Below are 21887 nucleotides of genomic sequence, written 5' to 3' on the forward strand. Positions count from 1 at the left end.
GGTCATACCGGATATGGTAGTGTATATTATTTCCGTTCTGACAGCGCCGAACATCGAAGGCGTTGCTAGTTGATAGAAAAACACACAACGGACATTGTAGCCGGAACACACCGAGGATTCTGCCCGTTTTATACAACTTCTGCCGGCGTCGTCCGTTATCCCGTTACTGTCAGTGGTTGTCGCTGAAACTGTCAGTGTATAGCAAACAGACTGTCGGCACCACTACCGTAGCTAGCAAGCATAGCCACCTAGACGTAGCAGCCGCAGCTAGCATTAGCATCAACGAAAAAGATGATAGCGCTGATCAATAAACTGTTGGACTGGTTCAAGGCGCTCTTCTGGAAAGAGGAGATGGAGCTGACCCTGGTGGGGCTGCAGTACTCCGGGAAAACCACCTTCGTCAACGTGATAGCGGTAAGGCTAAGATGCTAACTCCAGCTGTCATGTCATCTGGTTTCATCCATTGTTATCCTGCGTTGATGAGATCAGCTTGGAGATGTGATTAACAATCAGGCCAATAGTTGTCGTCGGACAGGAGGCTGCTGACGCTCCGTAGACACCAGCCCTCTGATCAGAAGCTGGCTCCTCATCACCGGAGGATGTTTTTAGTGTCTGTTAGAATAAAGGGCCTTTTCCTTGGGAAGAACCTCAGCTCCGGTGCCTTCTGCAGGGCCGGAGGTGGAGAATCGATAAACTTTTAGGCTTTTTCCTGTTCTTTGTCTACCTTTTCCTTCTGCAATAAGTCAATGGCTTCATTTTATGTGCTTTAGTCTCATACAGTCACTCTTACTTTAACAGTGTCATCTATCTGCATCTATAAATGTATCGTATAAATACTGAATGTTGTATGGTTTTCTGTGTGTGTGTGTGTGTGTGTGTGTGTGTGTGTGTGTGTGTGTGTGTGTGTGTGTGTGTGTGTGTGTGTGTGTGTGTGTGTGTGTGTGTTCTAGTCTGGACAATTTAGTGAAGACATGATTCCCACTGTTGGATTCAACATGAGGAAGATCACCAAGGGCAACGTCACCATCAAGGTTGGTAATTCTATTCTCTTCATGTAATCCATGAGTGTCTAAACTTTTTGGAGGCTGGGCCAGACTTGATGATGTGACAATATAAAAACGATTAAAGATGCACATACATATTTTGGTATTTATATTTAGATGCAACAATAATGAAGTTACCAAAAGTAAGCATTCAGATGAACGCATCAGGGCACATGGAATACCCTGTAAAATACACCTTTGTGAAAACAGACATGTTGCTCTGATAAAACAACAGATAAACCACTTACACTTATGAGAAGAGTGAACTTGAGCTCTGAATCTCAGTACTGATGACAGTAGATGTACAACATGTCATGTAGGTGGGAGTTACTGTAGCTTTGATCTCAAACCCTTCTTGTTCAAGTTCACAACAGAAAAAGTCTGCTCATACACATATATGAACCCAAACAAGATTAACATTTTCTTAACATGTGTGCGCATCTCTGGAAATTCGCTCGTATCCAGCTGCTGGTAAAAAGACACAAGAGAATCACTTTCTGTCAGTGTGAACCCCCATCAGCTCTATCAGGTGAGATGGGGTCTACCAGGATCCACGGTGAAGGCAGACGAGAATGAGAACAAGTCATTTTCGATAGTGCCAAAATCCCCTAAAGCAGTCATTGAACTCACCAGCTCGGGATGCGATGTCCGCTGCATACTGCTTCATTTACATGCCCGTATAGCCACGTTAATGTCTCAGAGCTGGAAATGTGTGGCTCAGGGCTCCATTAGTGACCAGTGTCTCTGGAAAAGTCGTAGCTTCGGTCCAATGGCCTTGATGTTTGCAACTAGTTGGCTCACTACTGTATCTTTTCCATGAAGGCTGGAAAAGATGCAGTACTGTTATGTCAACCAAAAAAAAAGTCAACCAAAATTTTTTAATGACAAATGTTGAACTCTCTCTCTCTCTGCTTGCAGTTGTGGGACATCGGCGGTCAGCCTCGCTTCAGGAGCATGTGGGAGCGGTACTGCCGAGGTGTCAGTGCCATCGTGTGAGTTCTGGTTCCCTAAACTGTTATAGGGGTGATATTCCAGAGAACTCTCCTGCATGCTGGTTGTGTTATATTGAATCTGGATGATGTGTTCAGATGTGGAGCACAAGAGATTTGTTTTGAGATCAGAAGGAATCATCTAGCTGAATGTCTGATTACATCCCACAAAGCGGTGATGTATTGTAATTGTCAGTGTTCGTATGTCTGCCCGTCTGTCGGTCCACCAAATTTCTCCACAACTGTTGCAGATAGAAAGATGAAACAAAAAGCACATTACTAGGGCAGCTGAGGATGAAAATGAGATGTGGAACTTGACCTTAAGAAAACTAGATCAAGGTCAAATTTCAACTTTTGTAAATTTTTTGCACATATCTCAGGAACCAGATAAGATAGAAAGATGAAACAAAAGGTTATATTCAGGGAGGCAGGGGGATGAAAATTAGATCACAATCTTGACCTTGAAAAATTAGGTCAAGGTCAAATTTTAACTTTTATACCTTTTTAGGTACACATCTCTGAAACCTGATGAGATATAATCACAATACAAAAAGCAACATTTTCAGGAAGCCAGAGGCACAAAAATGTGATGATGACCTTCACCTGTGGAAAACTGGGTCAATGTAGGTCAGGGTAAAATTTTATATTCAGGGGTGTTGCAGTATGCTGCAGTCTCTGACTGCCTTGTTTCTGTTTTTAACCCTTTGTCCTCCTACAGCTACATGGTGGATGCAGCAGATCCCGAGAAGATTGAAGCCTCCAAGAACGAACTCCACAACCTGCTGGACAAACCGCAGCTGCAGGGGATTCCTGTAAGAACCACCTGAATGGACCAGAGAGACGGACGACAGACCAGACAAACAGACGACGGACTGTGACCTGGGACTGATCTGACTCTCAGCATCAAGGCGCTTTGCTTTCCTGTCAGCCACATGTTTAAATCTCTGTTGAGCAGATGCCATCATCGTGTCATTCATTAGCTGATTGGATGAGCTGGTGGGCGGACCAACTGATGGCTTTTTTTGTGTGTGTTCAGGTTTTGGTTCTGGGGAATAAGAGGGACCTGCCAGGAGCTCTGGATGAGAAGGAGCTGATAGAGAGGATGTAAGTCCAAACTGACTGCTGACATCGCCATGACAACATGCATGAGTACAATTTCCTCTGGGATTATTAAAGCTATCTATCTATCTATCTATCTATCTATCTATCTATCTATCTATCTATCTATCTATCTATCTATCTATCTATCTATCTATCTATCTATCTATCTATCTATCTATCTATCTATCTATCTATCTATCTATCTATCTATCTATCTATCTATGACATCATTTTGGACAGATCTTATCTGTGGATGAACTACATCCTGATATAAGAGTCGTATTGCCGTTAGTGGGGATCATCTTCATTTGTTGTTTGATTTGATTTCATCAGGAACCTGTCGGCCATCCAGGACAGAGAGATCTGCTGCTACTCCATCTCCTGCAAGGAGAAAGACAACATTGGTAACACACACACACACACACACACACTGAAGCTGACTGTCCCTGTTTCGTGTGCTAAAAGCAGCTTCATGCTTCCATTTCTTTCGCTGCAGGAAAGGCTTTGTTTACTCATTTTATTATCATTTAATGGGTTAAAGGTCAACTTTGTGCTTGAATAATGTGCAGCTAATAATGTGTGTGTAGCTGTTAAGTGGCTCCAGGCGATGTTTCATATTTATGAGCCAGTTCCAGATGGAAGGCCCCACTGAGCTGGATGATCAGGAACTGATTATTGATAAGGTGTCCCCACAGGATTAACCTGGAACAAGACTTGAGGTCCTCGGGTTTCATTTCCACCAATCACTGGCTCTGGTGAGAAGACACACCCACTGTTATCAACCGGCTCACACCTGTCCTTCTCTCTGCAGACATCACTCTTCAGTGGTTGATCCAACATTCCAGGACCAAGAGGAGTTCCTGAAAGCAAGACATGTGCTCCACAGAAACGGGCCACGGCCACCTGAAAACCTTCCTCCCTATCACCCCTGTGTGCCCCCCCCCTTCCCTTTCTACCCCATCTTTGCATAAATACCCCCCTTTACCCTTACCCACGCAAACACACTGGGATGTACTGATACCTCGTAGAAGTGAAGATCTGTCACTTCCTGTCCCTTCCCCCACTCCCACAAATGACGGCTGTTTAAGTTTACACTGATAGACCTTGTTAGCGGGCTAATGCTAACCAGCAAATCCACGTCCCATTATGTGAGCAGTTTGAACCTCTTAGCCTGTTTCAAACTGTAAGTCAGGAAAAACGTAATAAAAACTTTCCTATCACCATCACACACTAACATATCCGCCGTAATTCTCCATTCAAGCCTCAGTGTTCTGACACGAGGCAGTGCTCCCGTGAATTTAACACTTTTGTGATGTGGTTGAAGGCTTTTCCCTGGTTACATCTGCGGTGGAACATTATTTATTAGCAGATAAAGGTGTTTGCAGGACAGAAACCTTTTGACGTTTCTCCCTGTGAAGGTTTTAAAGGGACGGAACGTTGCCATCATCACAACTAAATCCTCCGTTGTTATTTTGTGTGAAATGAAGCCAGCAGGTTGCTGTTGAGCAAGAAGGTGGTGTCAGTGCATCCGTCCACACAGCAGCCTCCACCATTACTTTATAAACTCTACATCTATATAAAGACACATTTAGCATCATTAGTTGTTAGCTGGAGCCTGTTATGTGGACCCTCTTTTCCTACCTCCATCATTTCCTCTGTTACCCCCGCCCCCCCTTCCCCTCCACCTACCTGTCAGACCTCCATTATTTCATGTTTATATAATCCTCCGTCTATTGTGAACTGCTTGTCCTCCTGATTCCCTCTATCTTACCTCTCCTTTTTTGGATGTTAACTTTTCCTCGTCGCCAAGCCCTGCCCCTCCTCCTTTCTCCAGCCGAGTGAGGGGTTAAAACCTTTTTATTGCACTGTTGATTTTGTTTTGTAAGATATTAATAATGAGAATAATGTTAATAATCCTGTGACATAACCTGGTCTGGCCAGATGTAAGAGCGTGGTACTTAAACTGCAGAAGAAGAAATGTCTGGTCATATCTGTGTAATGAGCTTTTTTATTTCTTGTGTTTTATATTGTTGCTATTTTTTTATTTGACTTCATCAGTCGACTCGTTTCAGTGTTATCTGATTGGACCAGGGGTGTCACATGATCAATGGCTACATTCACATCATGCAGATGTAATGGCTCGATGAAGCTCCCTCATATTAAACCTTTATTTTAAAAATTGATTGAAAAGTTTTCGTCACTTTATTTATTCTTTGACACAGTTGGATTTGTTCTTTTTTGTTTCGGACAAAACTAAATTTATTTGGTTACCAGATCAAAATGCGTTGGTGGTTTCTCACAGATTTATAATAATGTCGTCCCGAGTTTAATCACTTCAACAAGGTGGCGTGGAAATGGAAGGCAGCAAAGACATTTTTGTGACATGAGCAATTTTAGGGTGTCGTTCTGTCATTCAGGGAGGCTGTTTTCACACACATTCATTGGTGGGTTGGTTGTTTGTCTGGTTGGTTGGTTGTTTGTCTGGTTGGTTGGTTGTCCGCCCATTCGTTCCATGAAGGTTCCTCTCAGAACCGACTGGGCTGCAGGCACTGTTTACAAACTGTTGGTCTTGCATTTGCCAATCAAACAACACTTGAGTCTTTCTGGGTTCCTGTTTTACGGGTAGAGAACTTGAGAACTCACTCTGAAGCAAGAACGTTCCCTCAGACTAAGAAGTGAAATGTTTCTAGTTCTTGTGTCATGACAACTGAGGATCTGTTGGCTGAAAATGACTTGAAGGTTTATAGTTTTATGACGTCACCAACCGTCAACACTCATTTTGGAGCTTTATGCAGAAACAGAGTAGACAGATGATTGTTTTTCGTTCTTGGAGGATGTTTCCTTTCAGAGACACCCCAGAACCGTTCTGGCCAAAAAACACTTTGTTGGTCTTAAACCAGTGCTAGTTCTCCTTGATTCCGTCTGACTGGTCTTTGGCCCAACAAATGAAGGCAGATTTTTTTTTCCACATTAACCATCCAGGGCCATGGATCTAGAGCAGCTGTGTTCAAGAACCAGTAGAACCAGTACCTCTCGGATCCAATATTGACAAGCACAACTTTGACCATTTGGATGAATGTGTCTTAATCCAGCTGCTCCAGTTCCAGACTCTTGAGTCCTGATGTCTCTTTTAGACAACGTTTGATTTTCTAAAAATTGTCCAGTGAAAACCCTGTGAAGGTGTGGATTTGAGGAAGATTGGTGTTGTACTGGGCTTTTTAATGAATTTAAGGGAATATTTATCTGCTGAAGATGATGAAGTGGAAGGATTTGTCGATCAGACTTGACCACGACAGAGAGCTTGAGTCCAGCGGCAGGTTCCTGTTGGATGGTGACAGATTTGAAGTCTTAATTTGATCCACATTCTGCTAAGATGCTTCACCAGAGTGTGACACATACCTTTGTAAAATCTCAGGATGTAAAGTATCAGATTTCATACATTGATGCGAAGCTAGCCACGGGATCTGCTTTCTTTCTCCACGCCAGCGGCGGAAACCCAGAGGTTGATTAAGTGATTCTGAGGGACCCTTCCCAGCCCTGTTTGTCTGGTTTTTAGCAGATGACTGAAGGTTTTGTGGGAGATCAGGATGAAGGGTGCGATTTTCTTAATTCAATTTCCAGACACATCTGTGAAGGTTTGATTGTAGTGCACTTGCTCTCGTACTTTCTGCATAAAACCTCTACCAAAAAGAAATGGTGATGTGTGAAAACAACCTCCTAGACCTCACAGTCTTCATCGGCCGTGAAACTGAAACAAGTAAGAATCAAATGTGACATGATAATTTTGCAGAAGAGCTGAAACGATTCTTAAGCTGTTTGTACATTTAGTTTGATTCCGTTCATATATGATGTGTTTTAATAGAAACATGCTTGTGTATGATACTAATTAAAACTTGAAGGAACACGAGTCTCCTTTCTCTTCAGTCATTCACAGCAATCAGTGGGAATGCTTGTTGTAAAATTCTGCATGAATGTTTCAGAATTTCAGTGAAGAAAATGGATGGATGGATGGATGGATGGATGGATGGATGGATGGATGGAAATGAGCTCTAAAGGAAAATGTTTAGTTTAAGGAAGACCAGAGGAGTTAGTTTCTGACGTCAGGTTTTTGATTGCAGGGTCACTGATGGGCAGCAGGGGGCAGCACTCACGTGTCAAACCTCTTCCTCTAATCAGTTTGTTCATCTGGCAGCTGATCCAGATTCTACGAAATTAGTATATTAAAAGTCAGAAAATATTCATAATTTTTTAAAATAAATTCCATGGATTAAATTTCAGAAAATTTTGAATTTTTTATTAATTATTTGTTATCTTCCTGTGGTTTTTAAATCTTTAGGCATTTTAATCTAGTTTTCAAGTGTTATATAAACTGGCCTTCGGATATTTTGAACTAGTCTTCAAAAGGTTTGAACTAGTCTTCAGATATTTTGAACTAGTCTTAGGGTGTTTTGAACTAGTCTTCAAATGTTTTGAACTAATCTTGGGGTGTTTTGAACTAGTCTTCAGATGTTTTAAACTAGTCTGCAGTTGTTTAAAACTAGTCTTCAGATGTTTTAAACTAGTCTTCAGGTATTTTAAACTAGTCTTCAGGTGTTTTAAACTAGTCTGCAGTTGTTTAAAACTAATTTTCAGGTGTTTTAAACTAGTCTCTTGGGTGAACTGTTTCTTTAAATACACGTTAAGTTATTTAAATATGTCAATGAGCCTTTTTACTGTGTTATCGATGACAATGTGAGTTTTGTACTCGTGGTGTTACATCAGTCCCGGTCTCAGCTCTTGCGTTTCTGATTGACGGGTCAAAGGTCAAGCAGCTTGCCATTCTCAGACTCTCCAGAACCGACGGACAAAAAGAAGTGAAGGTGAAAAAAAGATGCTGGCTCTTTGGTCATTTCACTGTGACGTGATCGCACTGACAAAACTTTATCCTCTTCTCTCCGTCCATCCATCGTCTCTTCAGGCCCCCCTTCCCTCCATCTCTTGTGTGTGTGTGTGTGTGTGTGTGTGTGTGTGTGCGCGCGTGTGTGCGAGCGTGTGTGTGTATGTGTGTAGCTACTTTTATAGCTGTCAACAAAGCCTCAGTGTTTCCTGTCTGGTGGACAAGGTGGTCCCACCACTTTGTTCCGATGAGAGTCAACCTAGCTCTCCATCGGGACCCCATGCTCGTCGTCATAGCAATGGTATCCCCCCACCCTCCCCCGCTTCTTCATCGGTTTTCCCACAGAACAAAACCAACACTGTGATTGTGTGTGCGTGTGTGTGTGTGTGTGTGTGTGTGTGTGTGTGTGTGTGTGTGTGTGTGTGTGTGTGTGTGTGTGTGTGTGTGTGTGTGAGAGAGAGAGAGAGAGACATTCAGGCCAGATTAGTTTGTTCATTGAGTTCAGAGGAACACAAGCACACTTCTGGGTGGGTTGTGTTTCATGTCGCTGGGATAAATGAAGTTGGATGTTTAACGGTGTGTTCAGTGAATCAGTCAGGTGAATATCGTTGTCCCGGTTCGGTTTGTTTGTCACTTTAAATAAATATCGTTGCTTCCATACGTGACTTCAAAAATAAGAAAAAGTGAGTCTCGTTTTTAAAAGTGACATCAAAAGCAGTTGTTCCCTCATGGCACTCTGATTGGTTCAGTTATCGTTCCTCCCCTTCTGTAGAAACCTTACAAAGGGTCAGCAGATCATGTGACGGTGCTGGGTCAATGGTGATGGTGGTTTTTGGAAGTCACAGATGAACAAACACGCAACACCCTACTGGTGTCCCTGGAGTCACTTGTCCTGTTCCTCTAACTTTATTGTAAGTGTTTATGATGAGCCATGGGACCAGGGATGACGTGAACTCTGAACTCTGAACGTGAACTCTGCGTGTGACCTCTTCAGCTTGTTTTCGGTGAGGAGGAAGATAATGTTCCAGCTCCATATTGCCACTGATATGAAACATACAGTATCTGCCTGTACAGGTAAAAGGAACCAGTACTCTTTGAGACAACCCGCGAATATAAGCTAAAGTTAGCAGCCATTAGCAACAAAGTTGCGATCTGAGTGTTACATTAAAAAATCAAGTTAGGGACATATATTTTTATTAGGTCTTATTGTCTTGTCATGAATCCAGACCCCCCTAACCCACCCTTAAAAGAAAGAAGTGGGTATGGGATGTACACACCCACCTGACAGATGGATGAGGGACTCGAACCGGTGACCTTCCTGTTACCTAATGCTGGGTCCATCCAGTCTGATGGAGGTCTCGTCTGGACAGCGCGCCTTCATTAGTGAACAGAGGCGGTCTGTTCTCGAGGAGCTCTCATCACTACTAATGAGAACAACCTCCTCTGTTCACTAAGTCTGAAAATAGATTTTAAAGACTTCGTAGTGAATCCTACAAAAAAATAGACATGAAATTTCAGGAAGCAAATGTTTAATCTGTTCATCATATGTGGGTGAAAATCATGTGGGTTAAAGTAAGTTTAACCAATCACAGGCCATTCCCTTAAAGACCAGATGCGTCTGCTAATTAATGATGTAATGCTATTTAACCAGCATCACTGCATCGCTGGTCTATATACTGTATATATATATCCCTCATTTATATATCTGAATAAGCTCACTTGAAAGTCTAACGCTGTCACGCCATCACCAACTCCACCAACTACCTGTCAATCAAGCGCCCAACCAATCACGGCGCATCTGCCAGAAGGAATCACATGAACAATATGGCGTAAGGCATCTGCTATGTTAGGAGAAGAAACAAGCTATAAAAATAAGATATAGAAATAAGCTGTACATGGACTTCCAGTTAACGTAATTTTAGAGTGTCATAACTGTTCCAACAATTTTTTAGCAAAGAGTCCAAACAGCAGGAATAAGACAGAAAACGGCAACGAATTCTGAGTGAAACCCCGACTGAAAGAGAGGAAAGGATTGCGTCACAAAATGAGAAGTACCACTAAGCCAGAGCCAATTAATGTGGGCTTCGCTTTGCACGTTTATTAAGTTTCCTTCCAGCCTTGCTCATGTATGCAATCAACAACCAATCTATGGCCAAAACAACAAGGAAAAATCATCAGACCTTCCAGTTGTGTTTCTACTGCAGACTCTGTTTAGTTTATTGATGCTCCTCAGATGAAGAAGAGCTGAATCCCTACTGTGATCTCTCTCAGACTCAACAGGGTCAGGATGGCGTCGGCATCGTAAAGGATGTCCTGCTGCTTTAGGTTCCTGGTGTCCAACGCTCGCAACAGGATGTTTCCAACTCTGGAAAGTTACATTATCAAAAACTTCAACTTTTATTGTTCTGATAAAATGTGGAAATCACTGTTCAGGTAGTATTTCCTCAGCCCCCATTAATGATTTTCTTCAACTTTGATCTGATCTTTAAGATGTCTCCTAACTGCCCTTTAAATGTGTAAATCCCCTTTATGGGTTGCCTCGGGGTAACCAGGCACCGGTGGGGGGAGGAGAGAGGCTGGGCTGTTTGTTGATTAGAAAAGACTTTGGGTTTCTAAATTAACAGAACAGTGTGTGTTTGTTCTCGGATGTGAATTTGGGCTCGTATCCCATGGCGACAGGACAGTAGTGAGGTCATTGATATGCAGCACAGCAGCTCTCCTCCTCACTCCTCTAAGCAGAAGGACAAATTCCTTCACACCATTTCAAACTGCAGGAAAGTTTTTCATTAGTTTCTCTGAACCGTTTCTTGTTTCTGTGTTTTGTTCCTCCTGATGAAAGGGTTGATGTCAGTGCTGTTGTCTCCTAAACTTGTGGTACAAAGATCATAGTTTCTGTTCATATCATTAATCATTAATCTTAATGATAGAAGTAAAAAATGTTACAGAAATTAACACAATTTGGACGTCCATGAAAACAGGTTAACTGTAACTACTCTATATTAATTTGGAAATAGCTGAATGTGGAATTCTGTGTGACCACAATGTGAAAACATGAAGAACCCCAGCCTGTTCTTTTCCCTAGTTTGGCACATTATAAACTATCAGCAACCAGAAGAATCAAGGGATTGGAGACTCAGCAACTCATTCCTTCCTGTTTTGGTTGCTTTTTCTCCATGGCAGTAAGATAAGAGGATCTAGTCAGGTCTAGATGGTTTGCTTAGTATTTTATCTCACTGAGGTTACTAAATGAGTCTATTGTTAGGTATACCAGGGTATCATCTGCATAGAGGAGACGTGAATGAGTGACTGGTTTTTATACCCCGCTGATTGTTATCCAAGTCTTTTCAGGTTGTCATGACTGAGAAGTTAGTTAAAAAAAAAACCCACCTGACACAACCCTATAACAAAAAAACACTAAAAACAATCCAGGTGCCAATGTTAATGTTTGTGTCCCTTTATTAAACAGTAATAAAATATTAGTTTGACATTTGAAGCCAATTTTTACGCATATTCACATACGATCAAACAATAAACTAACAGGATATTTACCATCAGAAAACACGATTGCTACCACGTACAGGTCAAACATGGAAGGTCATCGTGACAGGATCATTTTGGGGTGTGACTCCGGCATCTGGTTGTCATGGCTGAATTGCTACAGAGATGTTTTCGAGGGCTAACATCTTTTTGTTTTTACCTAACTAGCATCTTAGCATTAGGCGTTTAGAAAAGGCTAACACGTTAGCATGAGGTCTTTTTACAATACTATTTTGTTAGCATTAGCTCTTTTTTAACAACTTAGCATTTTAACATCAGTTTAAGTCAGTCTGGTCCTTTTCAGTGTTTAACAGGCTTAAATTAGTGCGATTTCAGTGATTTCCTGATGAAACCTTTCAGGATATAAAATCAAAACCTCCTCTAGTGACTGAATCATCTGGTCTCCATGATTCAAAGTGGCATCTCGTAACAGTCCTTTGTGGAGCTCTTGGGTTAGGGTTAGGGTTACGGTTAGGGTGAACCGGACCCTATGGATGGCCAGATTATTTTTCCCCAGTTAACACCATTTACAATAATGCTGATATTATTTGAAAATTTTAAACAGCTTTAAAATCCTTTTTACCTGATTAAATTGAAGGCAGAATCACTAAAAACAGCTGCCTTCAGATTCAACAGGTGATAAGGAACATTTCTGTTCTGATTGGTTACTAACTAATTTGGAGGTTGCACTGCTGTCAGGGGTTAACCTCAAATTGTTACTTGAGGAAAATCTGCATCACCAAAGTGTCCATGAATAATCGCAACTAGCACTTCGTTATTAATAATCTAATGATATTGTTAGCTGTCCTGGTAGCATTTAAAACAATGCCAGCATTTACACAGGACGGACATCAGGTGGTTGTTTCTGTCATGAGAAAGCAAACATTCTGACAAATAACATCATTTTTACAGTGACGAGGATTGCTGCAATGATGTCATTGATATCTTCCTCATAAAACATGGATTATTTCATCAGTTGTTAATCAGAATGATCGTTTTTTGTGACTGGCTGCATGAATAGACCTAGTACAAATAGGAATGAGGAGCTTAATGCTGTCAAACATACATCAAAACTTTCCTTTTGACCCATAAAACATTTTCATATTTTACACCATAACTTTCCCACACGCAAATCAGCCAAAGACGTTACATCATCCCTCAATACAGCAGCAAGATGGAGGGTAAGGTCTAATCAGAGTCCTGCTTTCATAATGACGGACACAAGAACAGCAGCTTTTCTAATCTCTACAGATTAAACACCACCTCCTGCAGGAGGAGGAGTCTGGAGAAGTGATGGTGTCCATGCAGAAATATCATACAACAGTACTCTGGAGGAAAATTAAAAGACTGGCGTCAAGAAAGAGGGGTTGGAAAAAGAAAACTCATTAGGCAGGGGTTCTAGAGGGAGAGATGGCTCTAGCTGGTGACAGATAGGATGGCCGACGTGTCTTTCGCCTTGTCGAAGAAGATGGACGTCTCATTGTCAGCTTTCAGTTTGATCTGGGTGGAGCCTGGCGAGCCTTGCGCTGTGTTTGGCTGACACTCCTGACAGCAGCAGCAGCAGCAATCCATGAAGGCCTGACCGAGAGCCTGAAAAATGACGACATGATTTAGCCCAGTGCCCTCGATGTGACATAGAAATTTGTTCAGTAACCAGGACTCTGTATTTTTCCTGATCTTTATGAAACTAGAAATGCTTGACATTTTCTTTACGCAAAGAAATATAAATATGTCCGTTTTAAGTAGAGACATCTGTGCAGCCACTAGAGGGCAGTGACAACTCAAAGTTTTCAACACTTTTGAAATTGGTTGCGTTAGACGGAAACAGGTCAATTAAACACAACCAGGTGAGCAGTACTTTTAGACTGAATGTTGTTATCACGTAAACATGTTATGTTTGAGTTATGACTGGGCTGCCCCCTTCTGTTTCTGTTCAGATAAACGTTCAGGAAACACACAGTTATGGATAAATAGGTGGAGCTTTCTGGCGTACTTTACACAGACAGAGCAGGAGAACTGGGGTCGCTGATGACTTGAGGAACAGCAGGAAGTGGTGTAACAGAGTGAGCATCGCAGCTGTGTCCTCCGACAGGGTGATGTGTGTGTAGGTGAGCGTGATGTTGCAAATGTGTTCGGGCAGAGCACACACGCCGTAAACCACAGCTAAAGCTAGCAGCGTGCAGTTCAGCTGCCGCTCCACCGCCTGGTGCTGCTCACGCTTCTGATTGGAGGAGCGGTCGTCGTGATTACGCTGCTTCTGGGTAGAGTTGGAGTCACTGTTGACGTTGCGGGTGGCCATTTGGCAAAGGATGGTGAAAAGGATTGGGAGGCAGAAGTAGCAGCCGAAACACCACCACATACGACCCTAAAGCAGAGCACAAGGGGAATTGTTGGTTTGTTGGTTGATTGCTCAGCTGGTTGGTTGGTTGGTTGGTTGGTTAATTGGTCAATACGCTGATTGCTAAGCTGGTTGGTTGGTTAGCTGGTTGGTTGGTTGGTTGGTTGGTTGGTTGGTTTGTTGGTTGGTTGGTTGGTTGGTTGGTTGGTTGGTTGGTTGGTTGGTCAATCGGTCAGCCGGATGATTAATCAGTTGATCGGATGATTGGTTGACTGCTCAGCTAGTTGGTCTGTTGGTCGGTTGGTTGGTCAATCGGTTGGACATTGATTGTTTGGTGGACTGGTCAGCTGGTTGGTTGATTGGTTGGTTGGTCAATCAGTCAGTCGGTTGATTAGTTTTGTATCCTGAGTGGCGTCTCGTGTCCTGAGTGTTCTCACCTGGTGATACCTGAGCAGCAGAGAGTGGAGGGAGTCGGGCAGATAGAGGGACAAGGGGGAAGACGGGGTGATGGTGCAGGAGTCCACCAGCCGGCCGCTGGACGGCGATGGCGTCCGGCTCAACTGCCACAGGAAGATTTCAGGGCTGGACAGCAGCAGAGCGGCGAGCCACACCAGCAGCAGCTTCATCAGCACCGAGCGGCAGCGCTCCACCCGCCGGGCCTTCGGTCGGGACGAGGAGGTGGCGGCATGAAAACGGTCGATGCCCAGAGCGCAGAGGGTGAAGGAGGTGATACCTAGAGAGACGGCCTATGGGGAGCAGGAAGTGACGCAAACTGAACCAGTTTTTGGACATGTTCCATAATTCTGGCTTCAGGGTTTCTAATTCAGTCAACAAATCGGTTTCCTTCCTCTGATGAAGCAGCAGTATTAATGACGAAGACATAAAATATCCATCTATTCAACATTCAGTCTAAAATCCCCAATTTCGTGCAGTATTAATTTGTCAGATGAGTTTTAATCAGTTCCTGAATCACATTACCTCAGTAGCTTCATCATAAATGGTCACATGATTCTGTTTTTAGTCCAGCCTGAATGATGCAGAATGCAGCTATCCAGAAAGCGTCTGGTCAGATGATGTAATAAGTAGAAATAGATTTAACCCTCATTTGCTTTTTTTGTTTTTTTTCTTTTGAACAAATCATTTTTGGCAGCATAGTGGTGCACCGAATGTGCTCTCACCCGTAGCTAGCTGGGATAGGCTCCCGCTATCCCATGAGTTATGATAAACAGCTTAAGACAAGAATCATCATCATCAAGATGGTTTTCAGTCATTCGTTCGTTCGTTCGTTCGTTCGTTCGTTCGTTTGTTCGTTCGTTCGTTCGTTCGTTCGTTCGTTCGTTCGTTCATTCGTTCGTTCGTTCATTCGTTCGTTCGTTTGTTCTTCGTTTGTCCTTAATGAATGTTGGCTGATCCAACCCTCTGCTATGTGGGAGGAGTTTTCAGTGTTGTCTTCCTGACATGCAGGCAAAGTTCACTTTGTTTTGCCCTCACTCCTTTCATACCTGCTTCAATTTCTGCCACAGGATGAACAAGAACGACCCCCCCCATCCAATCACAGATTCCTGCAGAAATAAAGCGGCAGCAGTCCAACAGGGGGCCCCAGTGGACCAGGGTTATGTGAAAACCACCAATGGTAATAAATTGAGTTCCAACAACCAACAAGAAATACAGTGATCCCTCATTCCTTGCAGTTAATGCGTTCCAGGAACCATACGCAATTAACAAATTCCACGATAGAGCAATAAACTATTTTTCTTATTATTTACGGTAATTTAAACATTTATGACCCTCCCCATACTGATATTAAACCACCTTCTATCTGTATTACCTTTTTCACTCTTATCAACTGTTTAAAGCACTTTTATGTCTCACGTAAGTCCGAGACTCACAGAACAGGGCGCACTTCCGGATGCCGTCAGCCAATAGAATGCGCGTATGGCATCTCGTGACTGCCTACTGATCGCCCAACGTAATCGAGATCTGTTGCTACCACCACAGCAAAACATCATTCATCAGCAAAAAGTCTAAAACCCAGGTCATGAAACGACAATGAAGATTCACCTTATTTCCCCATAATCCCCACCCACCTCCATATAAGGCACCATGCAGCATGTGATGTCACCCAGGATCCTCCTATGGGAAAGCTGGTTTAGAGCAACTACAGGAAGGCAGAGCACCAGGATAAGGAAGTCCCAGAATGCCATGCTGGCCAGCAAGTAGTTCCAAGCGGACCTCATATAGTAGTTGTTCCAGACAACGCACATGACCGCCATGTTTCCCACCACGCCTACGGCCAGTAACAGACCCGCCAGGAAGAGAATGATGTAGGCCACGTAGAAGTTCTCTGCCATCGTGTAGAAGGGGTTGAAGCTTCCTGTGGCGTCAGGGTTGGTGCTGGAGGTGTTACCGGCACTCACCCCTGCTACAGTTGTCCTGTCGAACTCGGTGAGCTGTGGCGCCGTCATCGAGTCATTCTCAAAGGATTGACTAAAGGTGGATTGTTGCTCCTCATCGTTGGTGCTGCGGGCAATTCGGCCATGCTGGTCGATGTCTAGATCCACCATCTCAGAGGGAGGAAGGTTTTTGGTGGGGCTGTCAAGTTGCTTGGAGGTCCAGAGGGATTCCAGTTCTATGGGGGTAGAGGGTCGCCGTTGATCAACACTCTTTGTATCAGTGAACAGCAGCGACAGGAACAAACACAGAGCAACAAGCAGACCCATGATTCAAGAAGAAAACCAGAATTGGGCAGGATCAGTTTTAACGATGTGAAGGCAGAATAATTGAGCAGTGCTCCAGGGAACCTCCAAATACTCGTCCAAAAGTTCAACTAAAAGTCAAATTTATTCAGGAAATTCCACAATTCCAGATTCTGACAGTTAGCAGCTGAGAATCCAAGTTTGAAAATGTTCCTTAATGATGGAGAAACTCCTGCCGATGACCAGGATGGGAAGTCAGATTGTATTCCAGAGATATGACGGACTCACCTCTTCTGTCCTCTCTCCTCTTTTCTCCCCTTTTTTAAAATAAGTTTAAATTCCTGTTTTTCCCATCCATCAATGAGTCCAACCAGCTGTCCAACTGTAGGAGCTCCAGCAGGAGAAGGGGAGCCAGCTGAGGGTCGTATAGGTTCTGAGGCTTCTGTCTCTGGGCTTCAGATGGAAGGGACTGGGAGGACTGGGAACAGGCAGTATGGCTGGATGGAGCTTTTGTCTGGACACACATTCACAGCGACAGGTCCACAAACAGAGTTGGCACGCACACAGATGCACACATTTGTCTGCATGCATACTTGGTTTTGCTCTTTTTGTCTAGAACTGAATGCCACTTAGTCATCTCTGCTGCCCTCTGGTGGCCGAGCGACAGCAGCCAGGGCCAGTTTGTTCCACACATCTGTCTGGTAAACAAGTGAAGCTAACTCTCAACCCCGTTGCGGTATCATAAATGACAACATCTGGTATCATCAGCCTTTCCAGTGGTACCTTCTTCTTGCACGACAATTTCCCTCACAGTTGTGTTCTACCAAAACAGAATTAATTTGTCTCTCCTGTCTTTGCCTTCATATTCTTCGTTCCAACGCCTGACATTTAAATGCAAGGCCCATTTATCCTTTCCAATAATCCTTTCTTGATCTATCAGCCTCCATCACAGAGCTGCTTGACCTTCTCACAACACTCTGCACAGCCACAGCCAATATTCATGCCTTCACGGTACTGCTTCTAGCTACCTGAAGGAGCTTATCACACTTCAACTCCGCTCCAGACAGTCACATTTCTTGCAGATCCAGAGGATCAAGCTTCACGCCATGGGAGACCATGAGAGTCTTCTGCCATACCTTCTGCCCTGTCTTTGGAATGCTCTTCCTGCTCACCTGAGAGCTCCACGGACAGTAGATGCTTTTAAAAAAAGCTTAAAAATCCATTTTAATGTTGCAGTTCTATATAAGGTAGTCACTCTCTGATGGAAAGATGTGGACACACACGCACGCACACACGCACGCACGCACACACACATGCCTTATATGGCAGAGAAAATGTGTGGAAACTTAGTTTGAAACCACGGAGCCTGACATTCCTCCTTTCTCTTAAGTCCAGTATAAATCCAGAGGAACTCAGTGTCCTGTGATAGTTTCATCATTCTTATCCCTCCCTTACCGACGTCTCTAGTTGGCTGGTTTCTGGGATGAACTTCGTCAGGTCTGCAGCCTATGAATCATTGATCATCGTCTGACACTGAGTTCTGAAGATTTCGTCCCAGTTAACCGACCAGACTGGATCTGAAACCTGTAGAGAACTTTGTGTTTTTTGAGTATGGATAGAATATGTGACCCCATTTTCTTTTTTTAGCCTGTCCTTCATCTTTCTACAGCTGTCATTTCCTAAATATGTTCAGACTTTGAGCATCCAGCCATGTCAGAGCAGCTGAAGAGTCAGAGCAAAGTACAGAGACTTTGGTTTTGGTTCGATTTGAACTCAATTTTGTGCTCAGCTCCAGTCACTGTCAGCCAAATTGTCTCCTGTACTTCACCCTGCATGGACAAGCCATGCCTTACTGGAACTTTTACCCATTCATTCAGCAGGTCCTGAGATCTGGACAAATCCACAGGCTTCCATCAATATCCTGCAGCATGCTGTCCATATGATAGAGTTGGATTCCTTATATTGAACCTGAATGTCCTCTAGTTCATTTTGAAGAAGGATCCAATGAATTTATGGTTAGCGTGTGAAAGTCGTTGTGTTATATTAACAGAAGATAACAATAAAAATTAGACGGACCAGTATCAGAACTTGCTCTACATCAGAGGTCCCCAATCCCTGGACCGCAGACCGGTACCAGTCCGTGGGTCATTTGGTACCGGGCCGCACAGAAAGAAAAAATAATTTACATTACTTCCGTTTCATTTATTTCAGAGTCTGAAAGCTGTTTTATTTTGAAAAATTAGCCAATTCTCTGTTACAACCATCTATGTCAGTGGTCCCCAACCACAGGGTCGCGACCCGGTACCGAGTCGCGGGACATTAGGTACTGGGAGGCCCAGAAAGTTTGACTTTATTTTTTTTCATAGTTTACCATTCTAAAGATGTTTTATTTTGAAAAGTGACGTCCGTGCGGAATGACCCACAGATGAATGCGTGCGTCTGTCCCGCTTGACAGGTCTCGGTCACGAAACAGGTTACCAGCCGTTACCCCTAAATTAAACGCCCGACACTGTGCCAGTGTTCTGGATTAAAGTTAAGGCAGATTATCCTGAGATCGCCCAAAAAGTATTGAAAACCCTGCTTCCATTTCCAACCTCCTGTCTTTGTGGAGCAGGATTTTCTGCAATGATCATAAAGAAAACCAAACTGCGGAGCAGATTGGACGTCCAGAACACACTCCAGGTGTCATTGTCTCCGGTTACCCCTAGATCAGCGGTCCCCAACCACTAATTGTCTTTATTGTAATTATTATTATTTAATTGAGTTGTTTCCCATTTTATTGGAAATGATGAGTATTTCTCCTACGTGGAATGCACTGATTGTAAGTCGCTATATTTCAAAATAAACCTCATCAGTGAAGTCACTAGAATCGAGTTTTTTATATAATTATTTCTTACAATTATTTTGTTTGTAGAGATATTATCAATTTATGAAGAAAAGGTTGTTTATTATTTGTTAATGTCTGCATTTTACATAAAACCACTGCCAATGATTTATTATTAGAGTACAGCTGTCCTGGCATCATTAACGATTATCGAGCAAATGAAGGCCGGTCCGTGAAAATATTGTCTTAGATGAAACTGGTCCGTTGCGCAAAAACGGTTGGGAACCGCTGCTCTACATCACATCTTTCAAGATAGGCCAACGTTTTGGTTTTTGTTTTGACACTGTTCAACTTGTCTTGTCACTTTGTGGAAAATTGATTTTTTAGATTTAATTCCTTTCCTGTGTTGATTTCCAAGGGCTGCATTTTGGTTCTGCATTCATGCAGGACTCAGTCCATTCTCCCTGGAATTTCATGTCTTACAATGAATGTTCTTAGATGTTTCTCAACAGCAGCACATTCATTTCATGCCTAGAGTCTATTGAAACTGCACATTGTCAATATTTTTGAAGGAAAACTTCAAAAATCCAAATATTTGCTTCTGTAAATGTCTTATAAAGGTTGCGTTCTGGTAAATGATAACCTGGTAGCCTGACAGCTAAGGCACCGCTTGGCCCACATGGAACATCCTTCAGGTATTTTGGCTCAGATACAAACAAAACTAATTAATTTTTATGGGATGGGCTGCGTTGGGTGACTCAAGGGGTGTTGTTTTTATCAAAAGAGGAGGGAGTCCTGCATAACAACTGAGGGACCGGACCAGATGAGATCCCTTCCACATCAGTTTGTGTTTGAAGAGCTGGGCGGTCCTCTCATCAAAGACTGTCAGAAAGTCAGTCTACAAAGTCAGCGAACACAAAAGTGATTAAAAAAATTAAAACAATGAACCGGAAAGGACTGTGTGACTGACTGCCCACTGCTTGGACCAGCAGAATGAGGAGAAATGTACTGAACCCAAAGTGGAGACTTTTACACAAACCTCCCCTCAAGAGAAAAACAATTGAGAGGAGAATTTTAAAAAGCCATTGATTTAAATTATTTTTGTCTTTAACCCTGTTATGTTGAACAAGTGTCCCCTCTGTCTCCTTAGTGAGTCTGTTTTTTACGTTTCTGGTGAGTAAAGAGACTTGCTGTGCTCTTCACTCTTTTAACAAATGCTTTTATTTTGTTCACTGAAAATTTTACTCTCAAAAATGTAATTATGGTGCTGGGTACAAAAGGGTAAAGCAGAAAAAATGGCAGCTTTTAAATTGAGTTCCTGGTGAAGCAAAACTTGCAAGTTTTGTTAACAGAATGAGTAAAAATTGAAAATAATACAGTTCAAGATGCAGCTAAAGGTTTTTTGTTGCAACATCTGATGTTGTCTGAAAGTAGTTTGTTTTTTTATGAAATATCAAAAGATTTAGACAATTTTAGAAAAATATGGTGCCACAAAATTATTATCTTCACTTTAATTGAAGTGAAACTTTTATGATTGTAGGATGCATCTTTAAAATCGTATTTATGATTTTGTACATATTTATGATTTGTATTTATGGATATAGAAATTGTTGCTGCAGATCTATATAAGGTGGTCACGCACGACACACATACACACACACACACGCACGCACGCACGCGCGCACACACACACACACACACACACACACACACACACACACACCACCATTTAAGGCAGTGAAAATCTGTGGAAACCTAGTATGAAACAACGGAGCGTGAAATTCTTCCTTTCTCTGAAGTCCAGGATAAATCCAGAGGAACTTGACTGAACTGAGAGTCGTATTTGGTTGGAGGTGAATCTCCTGCTGTTCAGAGATGACTTCTGAAACATGCTCAGGAATGAAGTGGCGGATTTCATTGTAACCTCATGTTCACAGGCGGCAGCAGAAGTCACACCCATGGGCTCAATCAATAACATGAGATAATCCTTTATTTGTCCCACTGTGGGAAAATATAGTTACCCAAATTGAAACCAGGAAGTTGAAAGGGATAAGTCCTGCCCTTAGGTATTTCTGCCTCAGAGAGACACTCCAATGGTCTACTGTCCTACTTAATTCATTCATTCATCTTCAGTACCTACTTCTACCGTTGTCGCGAGTCACTGGGTTGCTGGAGAACATGCAACCCAGTGCATGTTCTCCTCAGACACAAGGAGAACATGCAAACTCATATTAAAGAACATGAAAGTATCTTCTCGTCCTGCACATGTCAGAATTAGAACATACAGGCAGTCTTTGATCTACCTGTGTAGTTTACACCCGTCCCACTTGTTCTTACTTACAGTACTCCCTTATCACCATCTGAAAGTTAGAAAACAGCACAGAAGAAGAAAGAGAAGTGAAAGGCACTGGAGGTTCCGTCGCTCCCTACAGTGGTAACTCATCAGGCTTCATGTCACAGTTCTGCTGTAGACTGATCATCTG

General features: G+C 42.8%; 2 protein-coding genes across 3 annotated transcripts; one reads left to right on the plus strand and one right to left on the minus strand.

The window, feature by feature from the left end:
- Positions 1 to 45: 45 nt before the first annotated feature.
- LOC137613170 (ADP-ribosylation factor-like protein 8A) lies at positions 46 to 7040 on the plus strand. The gene is made up of 7 exons (XM_068342139.1): positions 46 to 414; positions 951 to 1031; positions 1962 to 2035; positions 2751 to 2844; positions 3069 to 3136; positions 3467 to 3537; positions 3945 to 7040. The coding sequence occupies exons 1-7, from the start codon at positions 292 to 294 to the stop codon at positions 3995 to 3997; spliced, it is 564 nt and encodes a 187-aa protein (XP_068198240.1). The 5' UTR covers positions 46 to 291; the 3' UTR covers positions 3998 to 7040.
- Positions 7041 to 11448: 4408 nt separating this feature from the next.
- On the minus strand, positions 11449 to 17077 carry gpr37l1b (G protein-coupled receptor 37 like 1b). 2 transcript variants are annotated; one of them, XM_068325139.1, is made up of 5 exons: positions 16869 to 17077; positions 15972 to 16513; positions 14322 to 14630; positions 13540 to 13911; positions 11449 to 13136 (listed from the first exon to the last, which is right to left on the minus strand). In XM_068325139.1, the coding sequence occupies exons 2-5, from the start codon at positions 16446 to 16448 to the stop codon at positions 12963 to 12965; spliced, it is 1332 nt and encodes a 443-aa protein (XP_068181240.1). In that variant the 5' UTR covers positions 16449 to 16513; positions 16869 to 17077; the 3' UTR covers positions 11449 to 12962. The 2 variants fall into 2 exon arrangements, with proteins under 2 accessions (XP_068181240.1, XP_068181231.1); XM_068325130.1 differs by having other exon boundaries at positions 15972 to 17077.
- Positions 17078 to 21887: the final 4810 nt, after the last annotated feature.

The sequence above is a fragment of the Antennarius striatus genome, chromosome 2 (assembly GCF_040054535.1).
Source record: "Antennarius striatus isolate MH-2024 chromosome 2, ASM4005453v1, whole genome shotgun sequence".
NCBI classification, from domain to species: domain Eukaryota; kingdom Metazoa; phylum Chordata; class Actinopteri; order Lophiiformes; family Antennariidae; genus Antennarius; species Antennarius striatus.